The sequence below is a fragment of the Schistocerca nitens genome, chromosome 3, assembly GCF_023898315.1.
Source record: "Schistocerca nitens isolate TAMUIC-IGC-003100 chromosome 3, iqSchNite1.1, whole genome shotgun sequence".
In the NCBI taxonomy this organism is placed as follows: domain Eukaryota; kingdom Metazoa; phylum Arthropoda; class Insecta; order Orthoptera; family Acrididae; genus Schistocerca; species Schistocerca nitens.
Genome location: NC_064616.1, coordinates 771836363 through 771861216, shown reverse-complemented (window position 1 = coordinate 771861216; position 24854 = coordinate 771836363). Strand labels below are relative to the sequence as shown.

Here is a 24854-nt window from a genome sequence, read left to right as displayed (position 1 = left end):
CAGAAAGTAGCATGCACTTTCAAAAAAATCTCTGTCATGCCAACCAAGCTGCAATGAGACAGAGGAAACAACTATCTAACGGTACTTTCCCAGAGGAAGTGCTGTCTCAACACAAGATACATCGATACAAGGATATAAAATGAAATAGATGAGATCTTATGATTTCAAGAAATGATGGAATCTATTCAATATTATCATACGAAGCTCAAACTGAATTTGTCACATGTCTAGCTGTGCACGTAGAGCAGTTTGTAGGCAAATTATTTATGTGAATCTCAAAAGCTACATAAAAAAGAAAGGGGCTACTGATATCTCAACCACTTAATAAAACCAATCAAATCTTTAAATCACAGTTTAAAAGTTAAAACACTAACACCTGAAAATGCCTTCTCGGCACACATACACATGCAGCACATTGCCACCTAAACGATCTTACCAGACTGGCATCCATCAGAAAAAGGCCACGAAAAATTCTCTCCGCACCCTCAGCTCAGCAAGTCGTGTGATCACAAACAGTCATTTATGCTTAACATTTTAAATACACACTATTTGGGGGAGGGGGGGGGGGGAAGGGGGGGGGGACGACGACAACAATGCACCATGAAGGAATTATCCAAATGGGGTGGAAATCAGTAGATGAAATGTATGTGTGCAGACAAAAAAAATTATTAAAATTTCAGAAAAAATGGATGATTTATTCAAGAGAAAGAGCTTCACAAATTGAGCAAGTCAATAATGTGTTGGTCCACCTCTGGCCCTTTTAAGCAGTTACGTGGCTTGACATTTATTCACAGAGTAGCTGGATGTCTTCCTGAGGGATACTGTGCGAAATTCTGTCCAATTCATGCATTAGATCATCAAAATCCCAAGATGGTTGGAGGGCCCTGCCCATGATGCTCCAAATGTTCTTAATTAGGAAGACATCTGGTGACCTAGCTGGCCAAGGTAAGGTTTGGCAAGCCTGAATACAGTATAAACTCTCGCCTTGTTCGGACGGGAATTATCTTCCTGAAATAAAAGCTCAAGATGGCTTGCCATGAAGGGTAAAAAAACGGGGTGCAAAATACCATTGATGTACTGCTGTGCTGTAAGGGAGCCATGGAAGAGGTCCTGCTATGCAAAATAATGGCGCTACAGACCCTTTTGTTGCCTTCATGGCACAGCCATCCTCATGTATGAAATTTTCACCACAGACAGTAAATTGCATGATGTAAACTTCATTCCTGCCTCATGTTCATGGTAAGCTACTTGTTGAGTATTGGTGGGAATTTCCTGTCCAGTAATGCACAGTTAACAACTTTAGAGGAAAAATGTTCACAATTTTTCTTCTAAATACATGAATCTGTAATAATAATAGTAATAATAATAATAATGATGATGATGATGATGATGATGAAACTTCCTAGCAGATTGAAACTGCGCGATGAACTGAGATTCAAACTCAGGACCTTAGCCTTTCATGGGCAAGTGATCCACCAACCTGCGTTGTGAGACATGCTTGGGTAGCACAGTCAGTATAGCAAATTTATTCATACTGCTACACATTCATATGATGACAAAATTACACACACACACACACACACACACAGAGAGAGAGAGAGAGAGAGAGAGAGAGAGAGAGAGAGAAATACACATGCAGAAACTTCAGTCATACAACATAAAAATCAAAGCTTTGATACACAGCTAAGGAAACATATTGCATTGTCATTTTGAGACTATATGATTAGCCACACTGATACAGATGAAAACACTGTCCACTTTCTGAGTGGCAGATCAGAAATGGCTCCATTCTGCAGCTTCCATTAGCATGTTGTTGTTGTTGTCTTCAGTCCTGAGACTGGTTTGATGCAGCTCTCCATGCTACTCTATCCTGTGCAAGCTTCTTCATCTCCCAGTACCTACTGCAACCTACATCCTTCTGAATCTGCTTAGTGTATTCATCTCTTGGTCTCCCTCTACGATTTTTACCCTCCACGCTGCCCCCCAATACTAAATTGGTGATCCCTTGATGCCTCAGAACATGTCCTACCAACCGATCCCTTCTTCTGGTCAAGTTGTGCCACAAACTCCTCTTCTCCCCAATCCAATTCAGTACCTCCTCATTAGTTATGTGATCTACCCATCTAATCTTCAGCATTCTTCTGTAGCACCACATTTCGAAAGCTTCTATTCTCTTCTTGTCCAAACTATTTACCGTCCATGTTTCACTTCCATACATGGCTACACTCCATACAAATACTTTCAGAAACGACTTCCTGACACTTAAATCTATACTCGATGTTAACAACTTCCTCTTCTTCAGAAACGATTTCCTTGCCATTGCCAGTCTACATTTTATATCCTCTCTACTTCGACCATCATCAGTTATTTTGCTCCCCAAATAGCAAAACTCCTTTACCACTTTAAGTGTATCATTTCCTAATCTAATTCCCTCAGCATGACCCGACTTAATTTGACTACATTCCATTATCCTTGTTTTGCCTTTGTTGATGTTCATCCTATATCCCCCCGTCAAGACACTATCCATTCCGTTCAACTGCTCTTCCAAGTCCTTTGCTGTCTCTGACAGAATTACAATGTCATCGGCGAACCTCAAAGTTTTTATTTCTTCTCCATGGATTTTAATACCTACTCCGAATTTTTCTTTTGTTTCCTTTACTGCTTGCTCAATATACAGATTGAATAACATCGGGGAGAGGCTACAACCATGTCTCACTCCTTTCCCAACCACTGCTTCCCTTTCATGCCCCTCGACTCTTATAACTGCCATCTGGTTTCTGTACAAATTGTAAATAGCCTTTTGCTCCCTGTATTTTACCCCTGCCACCTTTAGAATTTGAAAGAGAGTATTCCAGTCAACATTGTCAAAAGCTTTCTCTAAGTCTACAAATGCTAGAAACGTAGGTTTGCCTTTCCTTAATCTTTCTTCTAAGATAAGTCGTAAGGTCAGTATTGCCTCACGTGTTCCAGTATTTCTACGGAATCCAAACTGATCTTCCCCGAGGTCAGCTTCTACTAGTTTTTCCATTCGTCTGTCAAGAATTCGTGTTAGTATTTTGCAGCTGTGGCTTATTAAACTGATTGTTCGCTAATTCTCACATCTGTCAACACCTGCTTTCTTTGGGATTGGAATTATTATATTCTTCTTGAAGTCTGAGGGTATTTCGCCTGTTTCATACATCTTGCTCACCAGATGGTAGAGTTTTGTCATGACTGGCTCTCCCAATGCCGTCAGTAGTTCCAATGGAATGTTGTCTACTCCGGGGGCCTTGTTTAGACTCAGGTCTTTCAGTGCTCTGTCAAACTCTACACGCAGTATCGTATCTCCCATTTCATCTTCATCTACATCCTCTTCCATTTCCATAATATTGTCCTCAAGTACATCGCCCTTGTATAGACCCTCTATATACTGCTTCCACCTTTCTGCTTTCCCTTCTTTGCTTAGAATTGGGTTTCCATCTGAGCTCTTGATGTTCATACAAGTGGTTCTCTTTTCTCCAAAGGTCTCTTTAATTTTCCTGTAGGCAGTATCTATCTTACCCCTAGTGAGATAAGCCTCTACATCCTTACATTTGTCCTCCAGCCATCCCTGCTTAGCCATTTTGCACTTCCTGTCGATCTCATTTTTGAGACGTTTGTATTCCTTTTTGGCTGCTTCATTTACTGCATTTTTATATTTTCTTCTTTCATCAATTAAATTCAATATTTCTTTTGTTACCCAAGGATTTCTACTAGCCCTCGTCTTTTTACCTACTTGATCCTCTGCTGCCTTCACTACTTCATCCCTCAAAGCTACCCATTCTTCTTCTACTGTATTTCTTTCCCCCATTCCTGTCAATTGTTCCCTTATGCTCTCCCTGAAACTCTGTACAACCTCTGGTTCTTTCAGTTTATCCAGGTCCCATCTCCTTAAATTCCCACCTTTTTGCAGTTTCTTCAGTTTTAATCTACAGGTCATAACCAATAGATTGTGGTCAGAGTCCACATCTGCCCCTGGAAATCTCTTACAATTTAAAACCTGGTTCCTAAATCTCTGCCTTACCATGATATAATCTATCTGATACCTTTTAGTATCTCCAGGGTTCTTCCATGTATACAACCTTCTATCATGATTCTTAAACCAAGTGTTAGCTATGATTAAGTTGTGCTCTGTGCAAAATTCTACCAGGCGGCTTCCTCTTTCATTTCTTAGCCCCAATCCATATTCTCCTACTACGTTTCCTTCTCTCCCTTTTCCTACACTCGAATTCCAGTCACCCATGACTATTAAATTTTCGTCTCCCTTCACTATCTGAATAATTTCTTTTATTTCATCATACATTTCTTCAATTTCTTCGTCATCTGCAGAGCTAGTTGGCATATAAACTTGTACTACTGTAGTAGGTGTGGGCTTCGCATCTATCTTGGCCACAATAATGCGTTCACTAAGCTGTTTGTAGTAGCTTACCCGCGTTCCTATTTTCCTATTCATTATTAAACCTACTCCTGCATTACCCCTATTTGACTTTGTGTTTATAACCCTGTAGTCACCTGACCAGAAGTCTTGTTCCTCCTGCCACCGAACCTCACTAATTCCCACTATATCTAACTTTAACCTATCCATTTCCCTTTTCAAATTTTCTAACCTACCTGCCCGATTAAGGGACCTGACATTCCACGCTCCGATCCGTAGAACGCCAGTTTTCTTTCTCCTGATAACGACATCCTCTTGAGTAGTCCCCGTCCGGAGATCCGAATGGGGGACTATTTTACCTCCGGAATATTTTACCCAAGAGGACGCCATCATCATTTAATCATACAGTAAAGCTGCATGTCCTCGGGAAAAATTACGGCCGTAGTTTCCCCTTGCTTTCAGCCGTTCGCAGTACCAGCACAGCAAGGCCGTTTTGGTTATTGTTACAAGGCCAGATCAGTCAATCATCCAGACTGTTGCCCTTGCAACTACTGAAAAGGCTGCTGCCCCTCTTCAGGAACCACACGTTTGTCTGGCCTCTCAACAGATACCCCTCCGTTGTGGTTGTCCCTACGGTACGGCTATCTGTATCGCTGAGGCACGCAAGCCTCCCCACCAACGGCAAGGTCCATGGTTCATGGGGGGGCATTAGCATGTACTGCATATCTTTAAAAGACTATGTCCTGATTGTCACTTATTATTGTGTGATTAGCTTCATATTCACATGCCTTTTCAAAACAGTCTGTTTTTTCCACAGTCACAAAAAAAGAAAGAGGTTTTTTTTTTTTTGGGGGGGGGAGTAAGTCACCTAGAACATTACTTACCAAGGTAAAATTGTTTCCAGTGCCACTGAGCAAGCACAAAATGGTGAGGTTTAGTCAACACACCTACTCTTGTTTTCTTGCTACATAAAATGTGATTGGGGTGATATACAACACATTTGAAATCAAAACAAATGTAAAATTTATTTATTTCACTAGAACACAATATAAAAATTGGCAATTTCTGATATGCTGCATAATCACAACCAAATGAAGTGATTCAACACTGATTCTTGCTCAAGAGAATCAGTGTACATAAGTGTATATTCACTACTGTGAGGCAACTTTCCTGTGTCTGTCTTACTGTTTCATTAAATTCCACAACACAGTTTTTCAATACAAAGAATAAAGAAATTAAAACAGCATTTAAAACAGAAATATAATCACATCTATAATCATGATGATAAAAATTCACAACTCTCTCCAATGTTAATTACTAATAAAGTAAAAAATTAAGATTAAATTACCTAACACATATGAGGTGGCCAGCTATGGAACTTTTGCAGCAAATGCAATCTACACATTATCTAACTACCGCACAACAAATTATAATTTTTTGTTTAAAACAATATCACATATAAAATTAAATATGCATAAGAGCACAGCAAATATGCCAGGAAAACTACTTCCACACACTTGTAAAAAATGACTTACTTGTCAAGTTTTTTATTTTGTTAATTGCTGCATTTGTAAAGTCTTTGACCCCTCACAATATACACAATGCAGTTAATACTGAATACATTCAATGAATGTTTTATCACAGGTGCGCCTGCCTCTATCTGTTAAAATTTACTATTGTATTGCACACAACTGCCAGTCAATACTAGCAAAATTGCCAAAGTTCAGGTGTTTTTTTTTCCCCTATAAAAATATATCTTTATATGTGTTTGAGAAGTTTCCCATTAGCCCTTTTCTCCTCCTCTGAATCGTACTGAAAATCTTAGAGCTCCACTCACAACAGAACTAAGCTCCACAGATCACAAGCGAAACTGAAACATGATACAACAGGTAAACACAAATTAAGACATAAGACGTTTCACTAACACACAATAAGCAGTTCTAACATAATTATTTGAGCTGCATAACATTTTCAACATGTAATTATATCATTTTCAATAAAATTTAATACTATCAAAGAAAAGGAACATATTTCCTGTTTGAGTCACTCAATTTTGTAACTGTAGACAGCATTTTCCATATCATATCTGGGTAGGCAAAGGACTACATTCTCTTTGGTTCTTGTTATTTATTCTTCTTTGGTTCTTGTTATTTATTCTTCCAAAACTCAATCAGCTACATACAAATAACTTACAGATTCGCAAAATATATAAACTCTGTAATGATACAGACTTTGCTATCTTATTAAAACATAAAATTTCCTTTTTTAGTGCAAAAAGTGATATGACTTGTAAATGTAAAGTTGAAGGGATGGTTACAGCTGTGGACAGTATTAATACAAATGGTTTTCTGGCAACACGTTCAAAATAATGGAAGCACATGGCTCCAATTTAATCAGATCAGCCCATCAGAATGGGCACCTAAAAAAGGTATGTACTAATAAAGTGTCCCAAAGACTGAGTGAGCGTGCGCCTTCGTATGTTATGTTACAGTTTCAAGAATTTAGAATCTAGCTTTCAAAATACTTATGTTCATAATTCATGAATTTAATGAAAAACAAGGGTTAAACATAAAGGGAACAATTATATGCTGTGCAAATTCCTTAGCAGTCAAGGTCACTATCAGTTTATCTCCTGCACAAAACTAACATTAACTAAAAATCAGTCAAATATATCTGAAGTAAAATGCAGCTTTTGAAGTCACATAAAAGTTCCTGGTAGTATACCTACTGGACTGGTGCCACTGGGAGAATTTCAACATAGCTCTATTAAACTTTGCATTAAATTAACCAAATAAGTTACATATGTTCAATACTACAGTATTTTACACTTGCAATGGCTTATTTCGCTCTTACATTAACCTATGGCTTTGAAATGTTAATCATGTAAATATTCTACATATGTAAATGTATTCCGTAAACTTAATTACTATACATTAATAATATTTATTTGTTGTGATTTTTTCCCCATCATTGGATGAATTTAATAGCAAAAGGTACACAAAAGAGTCACTGCTGGCAAGTATTGAGCAACAAAAGAGCTTTCATATGTATTTTTGACTTCATGAAACAATTTCCTTCAGGGATGACAGTGACACATTAGTCAATTTAGCCTCTGGTTAATAGACACTGTTTATCAGCTGTTCTTTTTTAAACTAAACCCTCTGAACAAAAGTACTATGTTTAGTATATAAACAATAGGCAATGAAAAGTGACAGACCTTCAAAGTTTAGGAACAACATTAGGCTTCACTTTTTTGATTGTTTTACAGCTTAATGTACCAGCAAACATACCTAAGAGGAATATCATGTTCTGCTTTAGGAGGAATCTGTATGCTGTGAGAAAAAATTATTGAATGGTACATGGATTAACTGAATTTCTTTCATTGTGTTCCAACAGTGGCATAGCCTATATGGAAAAATTCTGTACACAGTGGTTCTGGTGCAGAATTCAGTTTTAATAATTAGACTGTGAAATCTGTATCCTGTGAGACTTGGATTACATAAATTTTTTCCAGTTTTAAAATTTCAGATATTCTCATTCTCTTTCCTCTTTGCCTTCCCTCACACACACATAAATTTCTCAGCTTCACTTCAGAACTGGAAGTATTTTGATCCTAAAATACAACCACCTTCCCATATGCATCTTTGCTGTCTTTATCTATCACGTGTGGCATATGTCTTCTTTGTCAATGTTACATTTTGGTTACCTGACTTTTCTCTGTTCCACGCCAAATAAACCACAAATTGGACAGTAATAATATGTCACCATAAGCTCTTTGCTGTTTCAATTAATTCCAATTTGTCCTCCAGAATCTATTCAACCTTCCAAGTATAGTCATCACTCACTGCCATCAAGAACACCAACTTTGAACTGAAAATGTTAAATTGCGACCGATAACCGATTTTTTACAGTTACATACCTAACACAGGGAGAAACTGAAATCAACAATAACACACACATTAAAACACAAAAGTAATCATTTTATTCATTAACATAAAATTAATTCAATAAACAATCAGTATCAAGAAATGAAAGATGAGAAAAATTCAATAATAAAGTAATGAACAGAACAAAAAACCACAAAACAATGACTTCAACATAAATAATATCATATAACAGCTGCTGCTGTTACCATTTGCAGGCAGTTTGTAATTATTAATACAATATCAGTCTTCTTATAGGGAAATCTTACTTCAGGTACTTTTAAAGTTCATTTTCTAAGTAGGTGGAAAAGTTTGTGAGTCACGTCTCTCACGACTTCTCTGCACTGTCTTGCTTGGTAGTGCCTGACCACTAGCACTTTCAGATGATACAGTCTTTGGAGATTCTTCCCTGCTACTAGGATTGCTCACATCATCGCTAGTGTGGCTTGCCTTTCTCGCGCTACATGAGTGGGATTGTGTTCCCTGAGGAACATGAGGAAAATTCACATCTTTGTTACTTAACTTCTTTGGAGAAGGTTTTACATACAAGTCCTTTCGATACCCTTTTTTGGTTGGAGATAGTTCAGGATCCGTAAGATCTGTAACGCCCATACGGCGTGTTAACTCCTGCCACTGTTCTGTGGACTGACTTCCATGATCAGGGCTCACTGGAACCACAATCTCCTCAGCATCATCATCGAAGTCCCATACGTCCTCCTCTGTAGAGTCAGAGGGAGATTTAACTGAATGGCGAACACTTAATGATCTACCATTTCTAGTCAAATCCTGTCTCTGCGACGGAATTGGCGATGTCCTAAGGGACAACTTCCCAAAAGTGTTCTGGGAATCAGGCTCACAGATACCCCAGGCCGCATCGAACATAGTATGCCACTCAGTATATTCTTTTTTATAAGGAAGTAAAGGTATTACAAATACTGATATGTCGTCGATGCTCCCAGCTCGACCTTCGTGTGTTCTCCAATTGTCTCCAACATGTTTCCCTCTGGATTGCATTATCAAATCTTGTGCTGCTGATGTGAACCTGAAAGTGAATATGCATACTGTTAAAGATACTGCTTTGGTACAGAGGCACCAACATTAATGCAGGAAGTTGTAGCAATTTTTCACCAGCCAAAAATTAAAGAATAAAAAGTGCCGATGCTCTGAACATTAAAGGTTGATGTACAGAAAAATGAAAATGCTTGAACAATGATGTCACATAAATGGACTTTGTGGTCATATTAAGACAATTACATCTAACAATACATAACAGACTACTAAATTTCTATGATCATTTAAAAGTCCTATTAATTTTTTACCTGAATCACCTCAGTGATGAAGAGAAAACAACACACAAATTATCAGGGTGGGAAAAAAGAAAACCAATGCTGTTACACAAGAAGAAATGCAAGGATTGGAAACAGTATGTCTGGCTTGTTAATTTGTGAGAACATTTGAATGTGTACGTGTATCCTACATTTACACTGGCAACTCCCTCATTCTTCAAACATAAGATTTACAAAAGTGCTTAACAAACTAAACAAATAGTTTGCAACCTAAAAACACTAATTAATTAATACAATACGTTATCGAAAATTAACACAAAATTATCTGTATATGCACAATGTAATTTCTGGTCTGTTATGATGCCTTCATTCAAACTGAAAAATTGTGGTATAAATATGTGAAATAATTTTTGTGTGTGCAAATGATCATTGTAATTACCCAAAGAATTATCAAACAAATAAAAAAGCAATGTTATGAAACATTTATTATGTTCACGTGAAAACTTGTTTCTAATTTAGTCACAAAAGATGCCGTGAAATACAGTGTGCTATTGAATGGCACAACAAATCAAAATACATAAGAACTGTCACAAATAATTAAAGACAATTATGCAAAGCAATTTCTACTAAAATGAAATTACACAAAGTTGGACAATCGGGAAGATACTGGGTTTGTTTCTTAGTAAAGTTTAGGTAAAGGATGGAAGATCAGGGTTTCTATGTCCTGTTGACAATGTGTGTGTGTGTGTGTGTGTGTGTGTGTGTGTGTGTGTGTGTGTGTTTTTTTTTTTTTTTTTTTTTTTTTTTTTTGCAGAGCTCTAGCTTGGATAGGGCAAGGAAATCAGCCATGTCCTTTTCTAGGAACGATCTCAGAATTTATCTTAACTGATTTAGGAAATATTACGGAGAAGTTGCATGTATATGGCTAAGTTAATATTTGAAGCCTACTCCTACAATTGTGAGCCCAGTGCCTTAAACACTGTGCCATCTTATTTGGTGGACTAGCTGTACTTATTTGGGTTTCCAAATAATGATTTAAATTATTTTAAGCAAGTGCCAGTGTTCTTCAAAGAGGTGGTGACCAATTCCTTCTCACATACTTCCTTACTGATTAAATACTACGTTTCTAATAACATCATTGTGAATTAATTATCCTTAGCCTTAAAACAAACTGGGCTGAAAAATTAATAACATAAATTTGTGTCAATAGGTGGGAAAGAATGCTCATTAAAAATGTAACTATTTACGACTTCTGTTTGATCCATGTCACCAGGAAAACTCTTGATACATGACTGCCACCTTGCCCCCTGGTCAATATGGCACAAGTTGCAATGTTGAATATCAACTGTACCCTCCAATAATTTAACTTCTAAAGCAACTGCTGACAAAACTCCAAATATTAAGCTTCTAATTCCACAGTTATACCACGTGGTATCCACCATCTCCAACTTTTCCTGACATCACTAATCTCAGGAAAGATCTCATGAGATATATGCTGATCTGATCCTAAGAGCACATTGAACTTGGTGTTAGTTGCTATCGCACTCCAAATACAAAGCACATTTTCTTCATTATAAGCTGTTACTGAGTACTTGGTCCAACTTTAACTTTCATCTTCATTGAAGGAAAGAATGACCCTGGACATGGAGGAGGAAGAAGAAGATCAAAATTTAGCATCCTATCAATGACAAGGTCATTACAGTAGGAACATAAACTTGTTTTGGACAAGAATAATACAGGACTTTGGCCTTCGATGTTTAAAAGGGATCATTTAAACATTTTGTCCAAGTAATTTAGTGAAAATATGGAAAACCTAAATCTGGATGGGTGGCTGGGGACTGGTTGGTTGGTTGATTGACTGATTTAGGGCAGGGGACCACACAGCGAGGTCATCAGTCCCATCGGATTAGGGAAGGAAGTCAGCCATGCCCTTTCAAAGGATTTCCTGAAGCGATTTAGGGAAATCATGGAAAATATAAATCAGGATGGCCAGGCGTGGATTTGAGCCATCATCCTCCTAAAAGCGAGTCCAGTGTGCTAAGCACTGCACCACCTCACTTGGTGGTTGGTCATCCAAATAAGTGACTTGCTGATTCTTAAACTACATATGTTGTATCTTCTTCAGACAAGTATTCCTTTACATGGTTATCACTAAAAAAATTATTTCATGGTTATCATTCAAGAAAAGCTTCTACAATATAATGACTTCTACTTTTCAGATATTTTTTCAGGTCTCCTTCAGTATTTTTTAGATTTGGGGCACATTTCTCCTTGTAGATTTTATTTACAAATTTCATGCCCATATAGTGTGGAGTGCAAATTTCATGCCCATATAGTGTGGAGTTCTTTCATATAGTTTTAGTCTGTCGGTATGTAACATGTAGCATACTCTATGTCTAGTCTCATACTGATGCAAGAGGCAATTGCTCTAAAAAAGTTGTGGGTTTCTCTTTGTGAAAATGAGAATCTCATATACACACACACACACACACACACACACACACACACACACACAATTGGAATGTACATTAGACCTAGTTTTTGAAACAAAGGTTTCTTGTGTTGTTCTTTTTTAGCTCCCACTATGGCTCGGATGATTTTTATTCTTTTTTTTTTCCTAGTCTAAAAGCTTCGAGTAAATTGGTTTTCTCAGACTCCCAGAAAATTATACTACAACTAACTACAGAATAAGACATGCATAAAAAAAACAGTTTTTTTTTTAGCTCCATCAGTGTTATATAAGACATTCATGACATACACAAGACCGTTCAGTTGACCATGTATGCTGTCCACATGATAACTCCACAACATATTTTTATCTACTAATACACCAAGGAATTAGACACAGTTTTCTGTGTCCCGTTTTTTGTCAATAAAGCTACTGGTATGGATGTTATAAGTGCTGAACAGCTAAAATATGGAGGCACCCTACTGTAAGTGAGATTACTACACCATCTTGGGATGTCGGGTGTTCTGCCGGATATCAGCGTCGTACTTGCACGATATTTCGGTAATGTAGCTCGTTACCTTCATCAGTTGCGGCCTGAGTGGACCTGGTCCAGTATTTAAGCCTGTGGCCTTCCCCCTTCACCCGGCGCTCCCTCTGCGGTCTGCGCCCATTCGCTGTCATCTTCTGGAGCATTGCCGTTCCCTTTTCCATCCGCTGCAGTCCTGGGTGTTCTCTATGAGGTCTGCGCCCGCTAGACACGCTCCTGGGTGTTCCATCTTTGGTCTGGTGCATTTGGAATCTCGTCTGTGATACCAGACCCCCCCACCCCCCGTGTCACGAGGTACCAGCTAAGTAGAGCCTGGGATCCTGCTCTGGAATTGTTGAAGAAGCAATGGGGACAGCTGCACCACTCCACAAACAGAAGAACTGAAGGCGTAGACATGGAGAACGATCCCCATACAGAAGAGTTCCAGGCGGACCAGACCGAAGATGGAATGCCCAGGGTCGGGTCAGACGAGCGCGGACCGCAGAGGGAACATCCAGAACCACAGCGGACTGAAAATGGAATGGCAATGCTCCAGCAGATCACAGTGAGTGGAGAGGACCACAGGGGGAATGCCTGGTGCCACAGACGTGATTCCAAACGCACCAGACCGAAGATGGATCATCCAGGGGCGTGTCTGGTGGGCACGGACCGCAAAGACAACACCCAGGACTACAGTGGATGGAAAAGGGAACGGCAATGCTCCAGAAGATGGCAGCAAGTGGGCACGAACAGCAGAGGGAGGGCCTGGTGAAGGGGGAAGGCCACAGGCATAAATACTGGACCAGGTCCACTAGAGGAATAGTCTCAGGTCACACCTGATGAAGGCAACGAGCTACATTACCGAAATATCGTGCAAGTACGACACTGATATCTGACAGAACAGCCGACAACCCAACATGTCATTAGATCGTTGGGAAAGCCTAAAGAATTACATCGAGATTGCTACATTTATTCAATATGTGCTGGAGACAGGGAACTACTCCCAAAACATGGACACAAGCAAAGGTGATATCACTATTTAAAAAAGGAGACCACAATAGCTGCGAGAACTATAGAGAAATGAGTTTACTGGACACCACATACAAAGCTTACGCTAGAACAGAGAACAAGAGGGCAAAGGCTATAGCTGACAGTTTATCATGTGAAGAACAAATGGGATTTCAGAGGGGCAGATTGACAACAGATGCAGTATTCATAATTAAACAAATAACACAAAACAGAAAGAGTACAATAGGGAAACCCATCAAGGATTCATTTATTTTACTAAGGCATTCAATAATTTTGACAGAAAGAAACTGTGGAGAATTACGAGGAAAAGAGGATATCCACAACACCTAATAAACATTTTAAAAAGTCTGTACAAATACACAACTGTAATTTTAGGTATAAATAACACTCTAATGCAGCCTACAGTCACAAACAAAAGGAGTAAGACAAGAGTGCATCATTTCACCCACACTTTTTAACATTTATTTAGATGAAACAACCTGGAAATTGAAGAAGATTTTTAATAGGAGAATTAAAATTAACAATAATTCCACTTGAATTATCTTTTATATGCAGATGACACCACAATACCGGTGGAGAATGAAGATCACCTACAAAGGGGAATATATTTATTAGGCAAGGTTTGTGAAGAGTACAATTAGATGATTTCAGAAAAGAAGACAAAATCAGTGGCTTTTAAAAAGAAATACGTTGTATGGACAAAAATTGTGAGCCACAATAGAACAGGTCTAACATTTTAACTATTTAGGTTGTGACATCACATATGAGTATGAAAAAGACATAAAGAAGAAGTTGGTAAAGTTTGGAAATAAACATGGAACAATATGCAGATGTCTAAAAAAATAAACCAATAGAAACAAGATTGAAATTTTATAAGACAATGGCAGTTCTGATGCTTGTTTACGGATGTGAACCATGGGGGCTACAGGTAAATATCGAAAAAGTTACATGCAAGCAACAGAGGTGAAATTTTTAGGAGCAGTAGAGGGATGTACAAGAGCTGACAGATTTCAAAATTCAGAAATTAGGAACAACTGAATATATTTAACATCTTCCATAAAATACAAGAAAACAGGAGAAACTGGAATGAACACCTCATAAGAACGTGTGGAGAAAGATTACTTCTTTAGGTAAGGAGATTTAAGTCAGTTGGGAGTAGTAGTCAAGGAAGATTGACGAGGAGAGGTTCGCCAGCAATGGGATTGACATTATGAAACAATCTATCAGGCGATGAAGGTTAAGGTCCGAAACACACCCAGCAACCATTTGCCCTGGTGGTGCGAGTAATCAGTGAACAAAAATTTCAGAATTTTGAGTGATGCTCTATAGGTTTAAGAATAGTAAGAATTCACTGACTGGTTGCATAGTGTAACTGTTAGGGTACTGACCTGACATGCAAAAGGTTGTTGGTCTGAATCTTGTTAGATATTGATTTTTTTTAAAATCTTTACTGAAATGACTTTGATCACTATTTATCTTTAAGTAACTAATTTACACACAATTCCTTTAATTTGTATTCTTTTGTCACCTCATTTTAATCAAAGTTTTAACTCCTTCAATTACCCTTATTTTTTCCTCCCTATCATTCTTTTGCCACTGGGAAACTTTGTGCATGTGAATTTAAATTTTCATTTGTCTATCATAATATTTACACATTTGAAAATGCCGATCTGTTGGTTAAAAAACAAGAGATGGAGTGATCTATTTACACTGAAGAGCCAAAGAAAAATGTACACCTGCCTAATATCATGTAGGGCCCCCGCAAGCACGCAGAAGTGCCGCAACACAAACCGGCATTGACTCGACTAATCTCTGAAATACTGCTGGAGTGAACTGACACCATGAATCTTGAAGAGCTGTCCATAAATCCATAAGAATACGAGGGAGTGCAGATCTCTTCTGAACAGTAGGATGTAAGGCATCCCGGATATGCTCAATAATGTTCATGTCTGGGGAGTTTGGTGGCCAGCTGAAGTGTTTAAACTCAGAAGAGTGTTCCTGGAGTCACTCCGTAGCAATTCTGGGTGATGATTTTGAACTGTTTCAAGAAATACAGATTCATCAAGGAGCCACAGAATCAACTGCAACAACAAGAGAGCACACAAATGGACTTGTGTTCATGAACATGGTGCCCTTTTCCTGACTTAAGAGACAATGTGACATTTGATGATTTCACACATGTTAACAGTCATGTGGAAGTTTGCAGTGCCCCGACAGGTACTGAAATTTTTTCTGTTTCGGGTGACAAAAATGAAGAGTATGACAAAGTAGCAGAAGAAGAATATCATATGCAAAAAGCAATTCAGGGATGTAAAAAATAACATGCCATTATGAATAAAGCAGATGAAGTAACCTTAACCAGAAATGAAGAATTAAAGAAAAATGAGGACTAACTCTACTGTGAACCAATATACTTTTATTCATTTGTATATATTAATTCCTCTGTTCTTTTATGATTTACACTTAACTACTTTGTGCAGTTATTTTTGTTATTTCAACATAACAAAGATTCTGATTATGGAGGAAGCAAGGACGCATGTAAAATGAAGACAAATCATTGTGCAATCAAGACTTTATGGAAATTATGGGGCAGTTATAATTCAATTTTTACAACTCGAGCCAGAGACGAGATAAAACTATTTACCATATGGGTATCCAACTTTAAAGGAATGAAGGTCAGATTCGACACTGCAGGATTTGCAGTGTCAGTAGTGTCATCACTGTCATGCCTTGCTGTTAGGCTCCAGTACTGGTATCACAAGATGCGTTTGAAACACAAGCATCAGTGTGCATTACAGTTGTGGTCAGTCATCATGAAGCTGGACAAGGTGGGCAGGACTTTACTCATAAAGCTGTTTTATCAAAATAATGGCAACAGTGCTGCTGACCTTCACGAGTATCAATGCATTAAAGGAATATGAAGAGGTCTTCTTGCAGCACCAGGGTTGAAAAACATGATTTGAAAATTCAAAATAACTGGCGATTTGGGAATTGCTCCTGGGAAAGGCTGACGACCAATTGCAGCACAAACTGTTGAAAAAGTTACTGTTGGCATGACTGAGAATGCTGGAAGCAATGAGCAAACTTCAAGCAGCGCATGAGCTGAGTCATGGGAGCTGAACATTTCATGGTCCACCATTCGAAAAGTGCTGCGAAAAACTGTAAAACTATATGTGTATAAACTTCACATTACTCACCACCTTCTGCATGTGATGCAGACATTTGAGTACACATTGTTCTTGGGTTCCTTGACACAGTTAAAGTTCACAACAGCTTTCTGGGGCAGTGAAGGCTCACAATTGTGGCATTTGGGAATCGTTACTGTGAATGATATTCGTGAAGTTCCTCTGCTTAGCGTACGCATCACTGTGTGGTGTGGTTTCACGGCACAGCTCACGATTGTTTCATTTTTCTTTGATGAACTCGGACCCCTGAGACCAAGGACATGCAGTGTGAACAGCACATATCACAGTGATCTGATATGCCAACATGTGATCTGTGCTCTACGGGAGAGAGGTGCTTTGGACTCAACTGTTTTGAAGCACAATGAAGCTCCACCTCACATTGCTCATAGGGTCACTCAGTTACTGTGAAACATATTTGAAAAAAGCAAATCTTGGTCCAACTGTTCCAAATTACATGGCCACAAAGATCACCAGATTTGAATCCGTGTGATTTCTGGCTGTGGGGCTACCTGGGGGACAGAGTTTATCAATGGGACACTAACACATGTTGGAGGTTGAAGCTGAGTATAGCATGAGAGGTAGCCTACACCCAATATGAAATGGTTTGGGCAGCAGTAGAGCAATCTCTAGTGCAGTACCAGGCTTTCGTGGATACAGATGGCCATCACACTGATCAACATCTGTAAGCTGAAATGTAAACAAGGTAAGCAATTAACAAATGTTACCCTCTCATGCGAAAACTAAAACCTGTTTCTTTCAATGGCTTGTTCATTATTTCTCTTCCACATGTCCTTACAAATGTTTTCAAAAAGTTTCATTGTCCTACGATCACTGTTTTTCATGAGGAGCCCTTTCAAGTAGTGGAAGTTTAATTAGAACCACCCTATATTTAAGTGCTTAATAGAATGATCACCTGTCTATACCAACATTTCATGTCTTATTTCATTATAGTCACATAACTTTTCTGAACCTCAATCTGTAGCTTTATATGCTGCTATTAATTATGCAACATCTATATGAATGTATAAATGTTTTAGGAGAGGCAGTCAAGATACGCGTCCGGCTTGCTCTTTACTCATGACCCTGACAGCTGCACAGGAGTGAGGCAGCGATAATCTCATGGGTTGAGCACAGATGCTCACAAGTGAGGCAACTTGGTCATTTTTGCAGCAGAAAGGAAAGTGGCAAAGTAAGATAATGAATGGCCTACAATGAAAATTGCACGCATGATATTTATTTAATAAATTCATTATTTCATCTTCATTATATTTTCATCTTTGCGTTTTCTTGTTACCGGAGTACCAGGAAAGGTGACACAATCCATTTGTTGAGCATGTGCCAAGATATTAAACTTTTCTCTTGTATAATCAAACTCAATTTATGATGTCATTTCATGAGAGTCCATTGTAAGAAGTAACATCTTTTATGATATTTAAATGAATGATAAAATTAAAAACAGAAGATAATGTAACACAGTAAAAAAATATATTTGTAATATTGACTTCAGATAAAAACTACATACTAAATGTATATTATGTAAGTTATGGCTATTTACACAGATTCTTTGTGTTTCATCTTGCATGATATGATTGGCTCCATAAAATAATTCACTTCTCCCTCTTATTGCTATGAATTAACAAAATGTCACTGACATGATCTGGATGGATACAGCAGTGCTTCTCTGATACAACTAAGCCTGTCCTACTAAATTTCTTTTGCTTGCAGCACTTCTGGCAGGTATACACGGGATTTCTTTCACCACTTTGAAAACCTTGGCGAAAACACAAGCATTGGTGTTCCACCAAGACACAACTTTCTTGAAAGTATCACACCAGGGTCATTCATATTCAAATATCTCTCACGTTCATTTCTATACTTAGAAGTTGATGAAGGCCAGGCTCCAGAACTTCTTTATGGGAGAGGGGGTGGGGATCTTCTTTCTCTTTTAGTACAACTACACTATTTAACTACTGATGAACAGTTTTTTTTTTCCACTCGGTACTAATAGTTCCTAGAAGCATGTGCGAAAAACTGTACCCATGTAATGAGAATCCTGCAGTTAATTAAAAACTTTTTCCTTTTAGAAAGTTTCTGACATCCTTTCAGCAATTTAACTACTGCATTGTCATCTTCACTTTGGCATGAATCCAGTAAAATAAATTCCCACAGCACTGCAAAAGGCAAGCCTATTTCACCCTCCAGGTTATCTGTGGCTCCTTTAAAAGGTTTAAGCAATTTAATTATGCCATCGACTACATCAGGGTGCCATGAAGATATCATTTTCTGATTGTTTTTCTACATCTACATATTTTACTTCTCAAGCCAGCAAATGGTGCATGGTGGAGGGTACCTTGTAAAACTACTGGCCATTTCCTTTGGTGTTTCTCTCGCAAATGGAGCAAGGGAAAAACAACCATCTACATGCCACCACATGTGCCTTGATTTACTGGCCATTTCCTTTGGCGTTTCTCTCGCAAATGGAGCAAGGGAAAAACAACAATCTACATGCCACCGCGTGTGTCTTGATTCCTCTTTTTTCATGGTCGTTACACAAAATGTATGTTGGTGGCAGTAGAATTGTACTGTAGTGAGCCTCAATTCACAGTTCTCTAAATTTCCTCATTAATGCCTCATGAAAAGGATGTCATCATCTTCCCGTGGATTCCCATTTGAGTTCACGAAGCATCTCCATAATACCTGTGTGCTGATTGAACCTACTGCTAACAAATCTTTTGAATTGCTTCAATGTTTTTCTTTAATATAACCTGCTGGGTGTCTCACACACTCAAGCAGCACTCAACAATGGGTCGCACTTGTGTTCTTTATGCTTTCTCCTTTACAGATGAGCTACACTTTCCTAAAATTCTCCCAATAAACTGAAGTTGACCGTTCGCCTTCCCTACTACTGTCCTTAAGTGCAAATTCCATTTCATATTGCTTTGCAATGTTGTGCCCAAATATTTAATCGACGTGGCTTTGTCAAGCAGCACAAAAGTAATGTTATGTTTGCATTACGGGATAGTTTTTCCTACTCATCTGCATTAACTATAATTTTTCTACATTTACAGCAAGTTGCCACTCATCACACCAACTAGAAATTTTGCCCAAGTCATCTTGTATCCTACAGTCACTTAACGATGATTACCTTTGCATACACCACAGCATCATCGGCAAGCAGCCACAGATTGCTGCTCGTCCTGTCCATTACATCATTAATGTAGATAGAGAAGAAGAGTGGTCAAATCACACTTCCCTGGGGCTTTCCTGCTGATACCATAACAACATGCTGTGTTCTATTACTTTAGAAGTCTTTGAGCGACTCACATATCTGGGAAACTGTGATGCTTTCTAAATCTGTGCTGATCTGCGGGCAGAACCTTTTGCGTCAAGGCAATGTATTATATTCAAACTGAGAATGTGTTCAAGAATTCTGCAGCAAACCGATGTTAAGGATAGTGGTCTGTAATAATGTGGGTCCATTCTTTTAGGCTTCTTGTGTACAGGAGCCACCTGTGTTTTTTTTTTTTCTGGTTGCTTGGGACTTAGCACTGGGCAAGAGATTTATGATAAATGCAACCTCTGTAAGGGGCCAATGCCAAAGCATACACTCTGTAAAAATGAACTGATATTCTACCAGAACCTGGCTACTTACTTGTTGTCAACTCTTTCAGTTGCTTCCCTACTCCAGGGACGTCTATCTCTATGTCCTTAATATGGGGGTCTGTGCAATGGTATGTTTGTATAATCCTCCCGTGAGAATGATTCCTAAAACGAGAAATTTAAAACTTCGGCTTCCCTTTTGCTATTCCACTGTTGAACCAGACTGATCGACGAGTGACTGTATAGAAGCCTTCAACCAGCTTAGTGGGTTTATGTAGAATCAGAACTTGCTCAGGTTCTCAGCAATATCTTTCACTAAGGTATGTCAGCGGAAGTTGTATGCTTCACACGTCGATAGTCTTACAGATGCAAGACTTTCTACTATCTTTTGTTTGTTGACATTTGTGCATTCTTTTTCAACTGAGAGTGCATCAATCTCTGTTTCCTCAGCATTTTCCAAATTATATTATTAAACCATGTTGGGTCTTTACCATCCTTAAACCTATTTACTCGGTACATACTTATTCATGATGTGGTTTACAATCAGTTTAAACTTTGCTCATAATTCCTCTACAACTAACATACTGGAACTAAATGATGTTCATTCATTTTCTATGTGGGATGCTAACAACTGCTTATCTGCTCTCCCAGATTTCTCGATGGATTTATTAACTTTAATAGCCATACTTGTTATGATGATAACAGAACCACTAATTCTGGCTTTAAAGTGCCACTGTTGATAAGGTCAGGCCTGTTCATAGCTACAAAACCTAAAATATTTCGATTGTATGTGGGCTGTTGAACCAGCTACTGACAATACTTTTCGGAAAATGTGTTGAAAAGTACTTCACAAAATCATCTGTCCATACCATCTACAACGAATCCATACACTTCCCAGGCTACTCATATTGTCACAGAAGAAGCTGAGTAGCACAGTCACCGTGGTGTAGTGGTTATGATACTAGACTGTTGCATGGAGGGTTGTGCAGTTCAAAACTCACCTGGACTGTACAATTTTAATTTCTATATTCAGTTCGAGTACATTCTAGAAGTATCCACAAATGTCAAGACTCATTGTACTAAAATGCTATTTAACTGTATTTATACCATGTGCGTTCTGGCTGGAGGCAGTTCACTCCACACTCTTGTATGTGCAAGTGCTGAATAAACCTTTGTTAAGTGAAGTTAGTGTTTGTCATTCATCTAATTACACCTTCTATGTGACAATATACTCAGTAGATTAAAGTCACCTCTAACTATATATTGCACGATCTGCATATTTCCATGCACAGACTTTCTTTGAATGGTTCTACAACTGTTATGGCAGAATCAACTAGCCGCTAAAAACCTACAATAATTAACTTTAGTTCAGTTAGAACTGCTACTTGCATCCATGTAACTTCACTGTCAGGCTTAATTTCGACTTTCATAGACAATATTTTTGTCAACAGTACTGAACACTACTCCTCCTATGGCGTTCAATCTGGCCTGTCGATAAATGTTGTATATCTTGTTAAATGTTTTAGAGCTTTCTGTTCGGGTTTCAGTCAGCTCTCCAATACCAAGTTCTCACTTTCATTTTTTTGTGGAAGAAATGAATTCAACATCATGTAGATGCTATTCTATCTAGTTCATCTAGTTCCAGCATCTTGATCTCATTTTTTTTCTAATCTTGCCAGCAAACCAGAGTTTTTCATACATCTTATAGTTCTATGCATTGTCTGGATGGATTTGTCAATATCAGCCAATTCCTGACTAAGGAGCTTTTCATGTTATGTGTGCTATAATGCTGGGTTTATACAGGGCACTGCCCATGGCAGACATTTGTGGTGTTGAAGAGCTTTGTCTATGTTCAGTCCTTCATCTGCTACAAATGTCACTCTTCTTAGTTCCAGGACGAGATATATCTATCTACAAGGGAAGGTCATTGTATGTTATCATGAAAATTATATTCATACATGGCACTGTTAATAGAGCAACCAAATATACCTACACCATAAAAATTGTAGCAGTTATGGACTATTAAAGCAGGAGATAACAGTTGTCAAAGTTATGATTAGAATACTGTAAGTATGAATGATGTATTACACAAATGGATTATGTGAGACAAATAGTCAATAATATGACATTAAGACTCTATACCAGAGTTTACTTACTTGATTACACTATCAGAGAAAAAAAATATACAAGTCAGCAATAACAGCAAGGTCAATGGATATTCAATTCTGAAAGTGTACACATTTGATGAAAGCAGGTTGGTCACAGTTCTCATGCAAGAGTGTTTGAAGTACACCAAGAAAGTCTCTGTCTATTTGCTATCAAATGATCATGTAATTCACAATTTATCATCATCATTATTTATTGCATTAATGGGCCTTTGAGGCCCACAACAGAAGAACAACAGGGGGGGGGGGGGGGGGGGGGGAACCACTACAAACACAAAAACCCCAATAAAGGGAATGTCTGTCAATCACAAGAGAGGAGGTACATGCTGCAGATGGTACTCCATCTTTTCCAGTCTCTAGCACAATTTTCCAAGGCGCTGCCAGTTCCACTTCTTGAAGGATCGTCGTCACTCGATCCTTCCATTGCGTTCCTGGGTGTCGTCTTGAGCATTTTCCCATGGGTTGAGAGTGGAGGATTCTCTCAGGAAGGGATCCATCCACTTGCAAGATGTGGCCAAACCATTGTAGTCGCCTCTGTCCCAATAATGGTCCAATGTGCGGCTTTCCAAACCTCTGGTACAGGTCTTCTTTCTTTCTACTTTCCCATTTACCTTCCATGGTATTGTACACGCGTGCACAGATCTTTCGAAGTACCTTTCTTTCAAACGCACATACTGAATCTTCTGTTGTTGCTGATGTTGCCCAAGTTTCACAACCATATAAAAGTACTGGCCTCACCAGTGTCGTGTACAGATGGACTTTGTTCTTCTGGGATATCAGACGAGATTTAAAAAGATTGTTCAGACTAAAGAACACACAATTGGCACTTGATGTACTTCTTTCGTAACTTCACTTTTGTTGGATGATATTGAGCCCTTTAACTCTTCAACTCGTTTGAAGGTATGCCTGTTTACAACAATGGAAGGTGGGAGAACTCAACTATGTGATACTCCAAGGTATTTTGTTTTGTCCTCGTTCACCTCCAGCACAATTTCCTTAGCATTTTGGAGGAATTGGGAAGTATCAGTACACATCTGCTCTAGAGTGCTGCCAAGGATCACAACATCATCAGCAAATGCCAGAACTGTGTCTGCTCCCACCAACTCCATTTCTCTGGTTTGGCACGTGTCACACCTTACGTTTTCCAAGGCTAAGTTGTCATATCCTGCAGAATTTTTGGAGCTTAAAAAATGATGTTGTTTTAGCCTCTTTTCAAAGTTCTGTAACGCAATGTTGCTCTGTATTTTTCTTTTCTGTGCCAGCACTGTTGTAATTTTCAGGCTTGGTGTCATATCAATTGTTAATCCACGACAAAACAGACAGAAGGATCACCATTTACATCTCTTTCCCTTGGTTGTTTTGTCCCTATCTTGTATGCATCAGCAGATATTCTTCTGGAAATTTTGTTTGTGCTCTTAGAGGTAATGGCTGATAAGATGAACAACTGCTTCTCTGGAAATCTGCCACTGGTGTGCTTCATCCCTCACTGTCATGGCACTATCATTTTCTTCATATGATGCCTCTTCATCTATCAAAAGTGTAGTAACCTCTGCAATTACAGCATCTTCTTCCACAACTGTTGCTTTATTTGTTCATAAATAACACACTCTTCTACTGTAGATACGTCCTCTGCAATACCAAAGTACTCCAACAAAAGTTTCACAATTACTGGTTCAAATGGCTCTGAGCACTATGGGACTTAACATATGAGGTCATCAGTCCCCTAGAACTTAGAACTACGTACACCTAACTAACCTGAGGACATCACACACATCCAACCCGAGGCAGGATTCGAACATGCGACCGTAGCAGTCGCGTGGTTCTGGACTGAAGTGCCTAGAACCGCTCGGCCATCGCGGCCAGCTCCACAATTACTGCCTGTCTCATTGTCCATGGTGGAATACTTACTAACACTGCAACACACTTCCACACCACAAAGATAATCTGATCTACTCTAACAGAAAACAGAAACCCATCTGAAATTTGTGACCACTGCACTGCATGCAGAGTGATATGTAAACGGATGGTTTTAATAGAGAGGGGAAACCTGTTACTGCTCCACCTATTCATCGCCTCTCTGTCAATACTGTTGTACCATGGCAGATAAAACTTAACAAATAGTTTTTCTTTCTAATCAGTAAAAAAACAAAATTAGTTTCATTCTATTCTCCATGACAACTACTGTGATTTCCCCTGACAAGACTTTTTTTATATAATTCTAAAAGAATATTTTCATTTGTTTCTGTAACGCCTGGAAACTTTGCTGTGAGAAGCACATTGTTTCTTACTTCACACCTG

General features: G+C 38.6%; 1 protein-coding gene across 2 annotated transcripts in view; it reads right to left on the bottom strand.

Moving 5' to 3' along the window:
* Positions 1-5465: 5465 nt before the first annotated feature.
* The window catches only part of LOC126248775 (protein phosphatase 1H), a 174464-nt gene continuing 155075 nt past the window's right edge, over positions 5466-24854 (bottom strand). For both annotated transcript variants that reach the window (XM_049950143.1, XM_049950144.1), the window contains exon 8: positions 5466-9358. In XM_049950143.1, the coding sequence (XP_049806100.1) occupies positions 8611-9358 (748 nt within the window). In that variant the 3' untranslated portion in view covers positions 5466-8610. The remainder of the gene's footprint in view (positions 9359-24854) is intronic.